Source organism: Macaca nemestrina, chromosome X (genome assembly GCF_043159975.1).
Source record: "Macaca nemestrina isolate mMacNem1 chromosome X, mMacNem.hap1, whole genome shotgun sequence".
Lineage (NCBI taxonomy): Eukaryota > Metazoa > Chordata > Mammalia > Primates > Cercopithecidae > Macaca > Macaca nemestrina.
Genome location: NC_092145.1, coordinates 66,007,098 through 66,018,290, shown reverse-complemented (window position 1 = coordinate 66,018,290; position 11,193 = coordinate 66,007,098). Strand labels below are relative to the sequence as shown.

The following is an 11,193-nucleotide window of genomic DNA, read 5'->3' as shown; positions in this document are numbered from 1 at the left end:
GCTATGGCTATTTCACCCAAATTAAGGTACATAGCGTAATGCCTTGTGGTGTGTGTGTGTGAAAGAGCAGCATTTGATTTTGGCTTTGTGTAAATTTGTCTTACCAGTTGTTAGACCTCCTTCATTTTTTTTCTGGCTATCAATTAAGATATTGTTGTCCTCTCAGACCAACACTTTCGGTGGGTAACCATTTATTATTTTAAGTTATGATGTGTTTTGACAGTCAACTCAGTGAAGAAAGTTTGTGTCATAAACAAAAATTGATCACCTTTTCTGTATTATTTGGTTCTTAAGTTTCCAACATATATCTCTAAAAGAACTGGATTAAAACAAGGATAGTAGATAGATAGGTGGGTAGGTAGAGATAGATATAGATAGATAGATAGATAGATAGATAGATAGATAGATAGATAGATAGGAGATAGAGATATAGATAGACTCTATTATATTCAAAATCACTGCTTAATTGCTTAGCCTAGGCTTAGGTGCTCTGGCTCTGTCTTTGATGTAAATGGTTTCTCATGAAGCTCTTTAGTTTTTTATAAAAATAAACTACTGGAAGAACTTCCTCACAAGATTTCTAGGAATATCATAACATATCTGAATCCTTAGAGATTATATTTTTAGCTCACATTCTATAGCCCTCACAACTAAATGTCGTAGCAGCAATAGACACGAGGAAAAAAGGAAGAAAATAAATATTAGATGCAAAAATACCTAATTAAATAAAATAAGGAAAGCGAATCAACAGTGTAATTTGCTTAGGATCCTTTTATAGTATTTAGCATGTTCGTGCAAGCTCATACCTGAAAGAGAACGAATGTGCTCACCTGTCCTTATCTGAGGTTTGTCTTTTATTTCTTTATTCTATTACTTCTTTATTTCTGAACTAACAGTTCAATTTTGATGGCACAATTTGAGTCCCAGTCTCTCTCTAGGCCCAATATTGACCCTTTGGTTTAAGAATGTCTTATCACTCACTTTTGACAGTTCCTCCTGGATAGATTCCATCTGTGAAGATAAGAGACACTTACCTCTAATACCTGCTCTGAGTCTCATGGGGCTCACATGTACCAGGAAACCCTCTCATCTTGCCCCAAACCAACAGAAGGTGGAAATTAGAAGTGTGCTGGAGAAATTATGAAAATAAAAGTATGTTGAAAAGTGTCAAAAAAACCCCACATTATATTTGGTTATGTAATCAAATAATATATAGCTCCCTATTTTTTGATATTTGAAAGCTAAGAAAATAAAGGAAAATCAGTTCAGAAAACTAACAAAAGGAAGAACAGGAAAATGGTGTAAAGTCTGTAAACCAACCTCATAAAATGGAGCAATCAATCATATATTATCATCATTTAGGGTTACCAGATTTAGCATATAAACATACAAAATACCCACTTAAATTTAAATTTCAGATTAACAACATTTTTATTAAAAATTTATGGGGGGCTAGGCATGGTGGCTCACACCTGCAATCCCAGCACTTTGGGAGGCCAAGGCAGGCGGATTACGAAGTTAGGAGTTGGAGACCAGCCTGACCAATGCGGTGAAACCCCATCTCTACTAAAAATGCAAAAATTAGCCATGCATGGTGGCGGGCACCTGTAGTCCCAGCTACTCGGGAGGCTGAGGCAGAACAATTGCTTGAACCTGGGAGGCGGAGGTTGCAGTGACCCAAGATCACACCACTGCATTCCAGCCTGGGTGACAAAGAGAGACTCTGTCTCAACAACAACAACAAAAAGTATCCCTAAACATATTTTATCATATTTTGTACATATTTATACTAAAAAAGTATTGTTTATAAGAAATTCAAATTTTACTGGTATCTTGTATTACATCTGGCAATCCTGTCTTCACACTGTTTCAATATTGGGCACACTGCATATAGTTAGGATTTTGCGTGTGATAAGGCAAGAGTTATAAACTCATGGGTGTTGCCAGCCTTAACTCTTTGCCTGTCATCTAAAGAAGATTTCAAATTTGCCATGTCAGTTATTCCCTCCCCCTACAGTCTGAAGAGGGTTCTAGGTTGCTAGGTTTCCATGTTTTGTGGGCATTGTGATGCAGTCAAAAGGGCTGTGAAAGAGGGATAAGTGGAGAGGCAGAGGGCAGAAGAAAAGGGGTCAAGAAGGCAGGATCCCGTGAAGCACACCTTTCCTAAGGATTTTGACGAATGAGAATGAAGATAAACTGTGAGTTGATAGTGAAAGGGAAAGCATAAGGGATCTTAATAAGTACTTCTTAGCTTGTGTATCCATTTTAGAATATATTTAAGAAATATTTTTAAAGTTAGCTTTGGTTTCTTGATTTATCATTTGTTGATGTAGATACTATTCTGAGAGTTGTCCCTCTGGGTAAGGGATTTAAGATGTTCACATATGTTTGATATGAACATATACAGAAAAGTTCCTGGTTTCATTTGTCACAACATTTTGAGCGATGGAATCATTTTAAAGTGAAATTAACAAATTTGAAAGAAACAGAAGATAAGGTCCCTCAATTGAGGAAATTAGGGTATGGTGGAGATTTCTTGCCAGTCATGAGTGCATGGGAATCAGAAGGCATATGTTGGTTGAAGCTCTTCCATCTGAGGTGAAGTGAAGTTGTGTGTTGGAGGGGTTTGTCAGCAGGTAAAGATGGGACATTTACGTAAATAAGTTTGACTGAGCTTATGAGTCATTAATGTAATTTAGTGTAAAATATTTAAAGTTTTGTTGGAAGTAATACACGTCTTTCTCCAGAGCATGTGGACATTGGAGGATACAGTATAAATAGAATACAAATAAACTACTTTCAATATAAAGAATAATCAAAACTGATTTAGAAAGATTCAAAACAGTCAGGTTCTTTTAAAACTCCATATATATCTTTTGAATTTCAACAAGTCATTATGTACAAATCTTAATCAGAAGAGAATATTTGAAAACACAACCCTGGTATTTAGAATAAAGTGTAATATTGTGCTTCCTCAGGGCCCTGATTATCAACTCAAAAGTCATTTATTTTAAGGATTTTAAACATTATAATTTTAAAAACTATCAGGCACATACATCTACATTTATCTTTGTGGAAAAATGATTTTGGTTTTCAGTATAATAAACAGTGAAATGTTCTCTCTGTGTGTGTGGGTGTGTGTGTATGTATGTACATACACTGAAGCATTTTGGTTTATTTTTAATATATATTAAAATTTATATTTAATGTATATATATTTTAATGTTTATATTTAATACATATATTTATAATGCTCTATGTAAATGAAGTATAGAACACCAAATACTTTAAAAATACCAGAAAACAGAAGAAAATAGCAGACTCGGTGGTAAGCACAGTCATTTGGCTGAGTTATTTAAAAAAAAAAATGATTAAATAAGAAAGACATATGACTCTTGGCTATTTCCAAACCTATGCCCAAACATTAAATAATAAAGATTGAGAGGTTTGACAGAATACATATAACCTTCTTGTGCAATTCCAGGGAGCGTTTATCTTTTAATGAGTAATAATAACCTTAAGTGTATAGCTTTGTGATGTAATTATATTTCAGAAGGCAATAAGCTTTTAGATATCACATACATTATGTTTGTTGAAAAACCAGTCTTAACATAGTTGAATGACATAAATATATGAGATAAATATATGAGTATATTCACAATGAACACTGAATATTTCTTATATACAATCCTATTCAGAATGTAGAAGGGAACAATGAATCTCATAGTTATCCTGAAATGTGGAAGTGAAAGATTCTACCAAACAGCAGAGCAGCATAGATGCTTTTCTTGGAGAAAGAAGGTGCAGGAGTTATTTTCTCCTTTCTTTTATAAAAATATATTGATTTGTTTTCAGGGTGCATCTGACAAGCCTTAGATGACCGCCAGCAACTTCAGTTCTCACCAAATTTCTAAATTTCGGCCTTACCGAGAAGCAGCCAGTCATACTATCCTCAAATTTTGTGAGTTCAATTTACTTTAGAAAGCCTCTAAAATGTAGACTCTGTTTATTGTTTTACCTTGATGCTAACTACTGATGCTGAGATGTTTATGTAGAGAGATTTTCTAATTGCCAATATTAAAAACATAAAACTCAGCAAAGCTTAGCAAGGACCCAAAAATATGCCTGTGAAATGATCAGAGTGTGTGAGGACTCTGAAGAAGAAAGTAAAACAAAAATAGACTAGAGAATGGAGAAATGAGTGTTGAGAAAAACGTATATTTAAATGTTAGAGTTTTACAATGCACGTACAAAGTAACATAAGTAAAATAAAGATAAATAAAGCAGGATAAGAAAGTATCACATAGTAACAGAAGCAAAAGAATGACATACTTAAAAGCTGGGGGAAAATGAAATGTATACCACTCCATGACTCAGAAACAGCACAAGACAGACAAAGATACAAGATAAACTTTAATTGTGATCACTATTATTGGTGTATCAGAATGCTTGTGATTTTTGGACACTGATTTTGTATCCTGAGACATTGCTGAAGTTGCTTATCAGCTTAAGGAGATTTGGGGCTGAGACAATGGGGTTTTCTAAATATACAATCTTGTCATCTGCAAACAGAGGCAATTTGACTTCCTTTGTTCCTATTTGAATGCCCTTTCTTTCTTTCTCTTGCCTGATTGCCCTGGCCAGAACTTCCAGTGCTCTGTGGAATAGGAGTGGTGAGAGAGGGCATCCTTATCTCGTGCCAGTTTTCAAATGGAATGCTTTCAGTTTTTGCCCATTCAGTATTATATTGACTGTGGGTCTGTCATAAATAGCTCTTATTATTTTGAGATACGTTCTATCAATACCTAGTTTATTGAGAGTTTTTAGCATGAAGAGGTGTTGAATTTTGTCAAGGGCCTTTTCTGCATCTATTGAGACAATCCTGTGTTTTTTGTCATTGGTTCTGTTTATAGGATTAATTACCTTTATTGATTTGCGTATGTTGAACCAGCCTTGCATCCCAGGGATGAAGCCAACTTGATCATGGTGGATAAGCTTTTTGATGTGCTGCTGGATTTGGTTTGCCAGTATTTTATTGAGGATTTTTGCACCGATGTTCATCAGGGATACTGGCCTGAAATTCTGTTTTTCTGTTGTGTCTCTGCCAGGTTTTGGTATCAGGATGATGTTGGCCTCATAAAATGAGTTAGGGAGGAGTCCCTCTTTTTCTATTGTTTAGAATTGTTTCAGAAAGAATGGTACCAGCTCCTCTATGTACATCTGGTATAATTTGGCTGTGAATGTCTGGTCCTGGACTTTTTTTGGTTGATAGGCTATTAAGTACTGCCTCAATTTCAGAACTTGTTAATGGTCTGTTCAGGGATTCGACTTCTTCCTGGTTTAGATGTGGGAGGGTGTGTGTTTCCAGGAATGTATCCATTTCTTCTGGATCTTCTAGTTTATTTGTGTAGAGGTGTTTACAGTATTCTCTGATGGTAGTTTGTATTTCTGTGGGATCGGTTGTGATATTCCCTTTATCACTTTTTATTGTAGCTATTGGATTCTTTTCCTTTTCTTCTGTATTAGTCTGGCTAGCAGTCTATCTATTTTGTTGATCTTTTCAAAAAGCCAGCTCCTGGATTCATTGATTTTTTGAAGGTTTTTTTGTGTCTCTATCTCCTTCAGTTCTGCTCTGATCTTAGCTATTTCTTGTCTTCTGCTAGCTTTTGAATTTGTTTGCTCTTGCTTCTCTAATTCTTTTAATTGTGAGGTTAGGGTGCTGATTTTAGATCTTTCCTGCTTTCTCTTGTGGGTATTTAGCGCTATAAACTTCCCTCTAAACACTGCTTTAGCTGTGTCCCAGAGATTCTGGTTTGTTGTTACTTTGTTCTCATTGGTTTCAAAGAACTTACGTATTTCTGCCTTAATTTCGTTATTTACCCAGTAGTCATTCAGGATCTGGTTGTTCAGTTTCCATGTAGTTGTGCAGTTTTGAGTGAGTTTCTTAATCTTGAGTTCTAATTTGATTGCACTGTGGTCTGAGAGACTGTTTGTTATGATTTCCATTCTTTTGCATTTGCTGAGGAGTGTTTTACTTCCAACTATATGTTCAATTTTAGAATAAGTGTGATGTGGTGCTGAGAAGAATGTATATTCTGTTGATTTGGGGTAGAGAGTTCTGTAGAGGTCTATTAGGTCTGCTTGATACAGAGCTGAGTTCAAGTCCTGAATATCCTTGTTAATTTTCTATTATTGACAGTAGGTCACTACCTTCAATAAAAATACATGGATGCAGCTGGAAACCATCATTCTTAGCAAACTATCACAAGAACAGAAAACCAAACACCGCATGTTCTCACTCATAGGTGGGAACTGAACAATGAGATCACTTGGACTCAGGAAGGGGAACATCACACACCGGGGCCTATCATGGGGAGGGGGGAGGAGGGAGGGGGGAGGGATTGCATTGGGAGTTATACCTGATGTAAATGACGAGTTGATGGGTGCAGCACACCAACATGGCACAAGTATACATATGTAACAAACCTGCACGTTATGCACATGTACCCTACAACTTAAAGTATGATAATAATAAATAAATTTTAAAAAAAATTAATGTATAGGACATTTACAAGCTCAACAGATTTCATATTTTTAATGCTGTTAGAATTGCTTTCATTTAAATTTCTGATTGTTTGCTCTTAGTTTATAGAAATACGATTTGTTCTGATAGTTGAATGGTGATTACAAGAGGCTGGTGGAGGCAGTTAGGTGGGGAAAGGGAACATGATCGAAGTTTCAGTAAGAGAGGAAGAATAAGCTTTAGTGAGCTATTGCACAAAATGGTGAGTGTAATAACTAATAATGCATTGCATATTCCAGAATTTCTAAAAGAGTAGATTTTAAAATGTTTTCATAACAAAAAAATAAATAGGTGAGATGATGGATTTGTTAATTAGCTTGATTTAATCATTCCACAATGTAAACATCACATTATACCCTATAAATACATATATTGTCATTGTCGGTTAAAAATAAAACTGTAAAATGAAAAAAAAAAAAAAAAAGAAAAGTCATCACCCTTGAATTAATATTAAACTCTGAAAAAATAATTGAAGATTAAATTGAAGGGAATAGTGAGCATGAGATGCTAAAAGTTCAGGAGTATTGGAACAGAGAAAGCATATTGAGTGAATAGAGGAAAAAGTTGGTTAAGGGAGATAGAGTCAGATTGTAGAGGGTCTCTGAAGACTGCAATTATGAGATAAGGTTCCACGTAATTCTACATCTTTAAATCCTGCTAACTTATCCATATATTCTGCCTATGTTAGCTCATAAAAACTAGCCATGAAAAATAAAAACCACATTAGTCAATTTCTCAAACTCCACCAGATTTCTTTTCAGCCCACTTGCATTCGCCTTTCTCCACCATGGACTTCAGTTAGAATGTTCCCTGCCCATAATTCTGCTCTGAAGGAATCTGCCAAGTTGATTGTTCAAAGTCCTCTTGTAGAGCAGAATTGGAAGCACAGAGTTCGGAGTATTAGGGTACACTGAAAGCGTTTGCGCAGGTAAAAGACATAAAGAAAGTAAAAAGTACGAGGAGAGAGGGGTGACAGGAGAGTGGTGAGTGTAGTTTGCCATCAGTGAAATCTGCCACTATCAGTAGTAAAGCAAGCATGAGGTAAATTTCAGCTTGACTAGTGCTGAGGCATTGAGAATGAACAGAAATTGGTGAATTTGGAAGATATTTTAATAAATGAACTCAGAATTTGAATTTCACTCATCAGCTTCCTACTTTCTTATCTACCCTACTTTCCCTTTTCATGATTCACAATTGTACTTCTTTGTACAGACATTACTTTTATTTTATTTATCTATTTTAATTAATTAATTAATTAATTAATTATTTATTTAATTTATTTTGAGATGGAATCTTGCTCTGTCACCCAGGCAGTAGTGCAATGGCATGATCTCAGCTCACTGCAACCTCTGCCTCCTGGGTTCAAGCAATTCTCCCATCTCAGTCTCCTGAGTAGCTAGGACTACCAGGCGCCCACCATTATGCCCAGCTAATTTTTGTATTTTTATAGAGACAAGGTTTCACCAGGTTGGTCAGGCTGGTCTTGAAGTTTTGACCTCAGGTGATCCGCCCACCTCAGCCTCCCAAAGTGCTGGGATTACAGGCATGGGACACCGCGCTTGGCCTAGATGTTACTTTTAAAAAGGTAGGTTTTTAAGAAAAGTAAAAATTACAGGGGAAGAACGGCTTGTACCTTATACAAATTCAACCATATCATTTTCATTTTCACATAGGTCTTAATTCTCTTTTAAATATATACACTTATAATACCTTCCTCCTATTTCAGCCCCGTTTTAAATTCTCAGGTAGGTAATTGAGATCCATCTTATTCAATGAAAATTATTTATAATTCACCATCTGAAAGGAAATAATCGGGCCTTCTATCCAGAACTAAATGTGTTCTAGTGCACAGGGTATATACCTAAAATAGCCAAATGAGAGGTTATGTTGTTCCAAGTTTATTCAAATTCCATAACTAAGTTATGAGAAAACATATTTAATAGGAGGCTTACATTTGCTCTCAGTTTTCACTTTATTCTGTGGGTTTGTGACTCTGATACAATATTTATAGTTGTGAGAAGGCACAGAAATAGCACATTCACAGGCTTTTTGCCATGACCAAAGAACTGACTTCTTATAAAATGGAACATACATACATGTAGTAAATCTTTGTCTTCTTTCTCATAAATAGAACCCAGGATGAGTTCTCCTACTAAAGAAGGAAGTGATACAGCTGGAAATGCTCACAAAAATTCTGAAAATGAGCCTTCTAATGACTGTACTACAGACATAGAGTCTCCATCTGCTGATCCCAATATGATCTATCAGGTAGAAACCAACTCAATAAACAGGGAGCCAGGCACAGCAACCTCCCCGGAAGATGCTGTTCCTCAAGCAGCAGCAAACACTGAGCTCGAAACAGAGATCCAAAAAGATCAACGAGAAGAAGATATAAAAGAAGAGCCTCTTCTCCTTCAGATCCCCATTCCTAGAAAACTGATCTCTCTTATGTCAGAATTAGGAAGAGGTAACTATCTGAGAATCCTCCTAGTGAAAATTGACCAAAACAAGCCCTTAAATGATAGATCAAAATCTCACTCAGAGAAAGCTGAGATGAAAGCAAACAATTGCCCCGTAAATCGCAAAATTCGTTTTCGACTTTCAACTTCATGGAGAGTCCCATTTATTAACAATCATGAGATAAGAAGTATGATTCTCCGTCTGCTATGTGAGAGATATTTCTCTCAGGCTGAAGAATGTCAGGATACTATGTGGGTAAAGCAAAATTATATAGCATGTCTTTACCGTCCAAATAGTTTCACCCATCACGAGAGAACCGTAATATTTAGAAGGCCTTTGAGGGTGCGCTACCACCGTCCCCTCACTGAGAGAATGACATCGGGAAAATTTTGCAAATCAACTGACATGAAAGGGAAATATAGATTCCGTGCTATTGTGAGATCTGTGCTCTTTGTGTCACATGTGCAACTTCAAAGTCTTTTTAATAGAAAAGGTTTTGTGGATATATTGAGATACAACCATACCAGGAAGGTTATGATCATAAGCACCAATAATGGTTGGAAATACTTTTGTCCCATCTGTGGAAGGCTTTTTAACACTTACTTCGAATTAAGACGTCATTCATGCCGCTCTCCTGGGAATTAAGTTAAATTGGGGGTAAATTCATTTTAAAATGTAACTTCTAAAATTCATAATTTGACTACTAAAGTAAGACAAAATTGCATGAACATAAATTTTAGTATTATTAGAGGGAGAGGCAGAAAGAAACACAAACTAATAGTAATTCTCAGCAAGAAATACCTATGGCGAGAGAGGAAACCTCTGTTTATACTTTGCTTTTACAAGTACATCATTGAAATATCAGACCCGTCATCTATACTGAGTCAGCAATTGAACCAAGTAAATGTTTTCACTGTCTTAACATCAATTTTGGTAGATATAACTATTGTTAACATAAAAGACTCCAAGTTAACAGGATCCTGACTAAGAGAGCAAAGATATGTTGGAGGGCCAAAGTTCTACCAGGTGTTTCCAGAGATTCTGCTAAATGTAATATCTGAAATGTTCTCCATATATTCAATAAAAACCAATTTGAAGAGACATAGAAAGTTGTATTGTATATTTGTAATTAGATAAAAATTCCTATGTCTGGAATAAAAAGATTCAACATACTATAAATACAGAATACCTGGGTCATTTTGATGATACAAAATAAAAACAAAACTCATAAAAAAGCATTTGATAGAAGTGAAATAATTTGAAGTAAAAGTGAACAAATATTAAATTGATACTGCATAACTGTAAATCTTTTTGCTTGTATAGCACATTCACCATTGCTCACAATCATCACCCAAATTTTACCTTCCCCTCCATACAACATGCACAAATGTCTACACATATTTAAGATGTTCCTTATCTTGTTCTTGCAGCTCAAACATCTGTTTCTTTTATTTGATCTGCATACTCAAATATTAAAATTAGAATCTATAACTACACCTCATATTTTTACCATATCTTATATTTAATATGTAATGAATATAGGAATATAATATGTAATACATATGCAATGCATGTATTTTATATAATATGTATGTATTATATAATACAACTTATACTTTGAGTACCCATTATATGTGAAGCACTATGCCAGCATAATTTTATGTGTTAGTTAATCTTTGCAACAATCTTAAATTTTTTAATTTTCATGGCATGATTAAATGTATGGAAGGAGTTTCTAGAAAATTGAATGACTTTACCAGGTCACAGAGTAAATGCATGCTATTGCCACTGCATGATATAATATAACTGGAATTGAATAGAACACTTTTGGCATATTATGCCTTATTTAATATGTATGCATTTATATTTGAAATAGCATATAGAATTTATTTCATCCATGGATATGCTGTATTATAGAAATTCTAAACTTGAAGCAGAGGATACTTAACCTACATCTACAACAGGTCAAATTTGTTCATCTGGAGGAAAATTTGATGCTTCCAGATACCATTATTCAGTGTGAGCAATGGATTGGATTAAACAATTAAACAAAGACAATTCAAAAAACTGAATAAAATATTTCTCCATTAAAAATATATTAGACATCTTTTTTTTATCTCATTTGCTCTTGAATATGAAACATAATTTTA

At 34.9% G+C, this 11,193-nt stretch overlaps 1 protein-coding gene across 1 annotated transcript; it reads left to right on the top strand.

Annotated features, from left to right (window-relative positions):
• The first annotated feature begins 2,070 nt into the window (after nt 1–2,070).
• On the top strand, nt 2,071–10,167 carry LOC105488000 (CPX chromosome region candidate 1). Its single transcript, XM_011751648.3, has 3 exons — nt 2,071–2,198; nt 3,856–3,961; nt 8,715–10,167. The coding sequence occupies exon 3, from the start codon at nt 8,723–8,725 to the stop codon at nt 9,686–9,688; it is 966 nt and encodes a 321-aa protein (XP_011749950.2). The 5' UTR covers nt 2,071–2,198; nt 3,856–3,961; nt 8,715–8,722; the 3' UTR covers nt 9,689–10,167.
• Nucleotides 10,168–11,193: the final 1,026 nt, after the last annotated feature.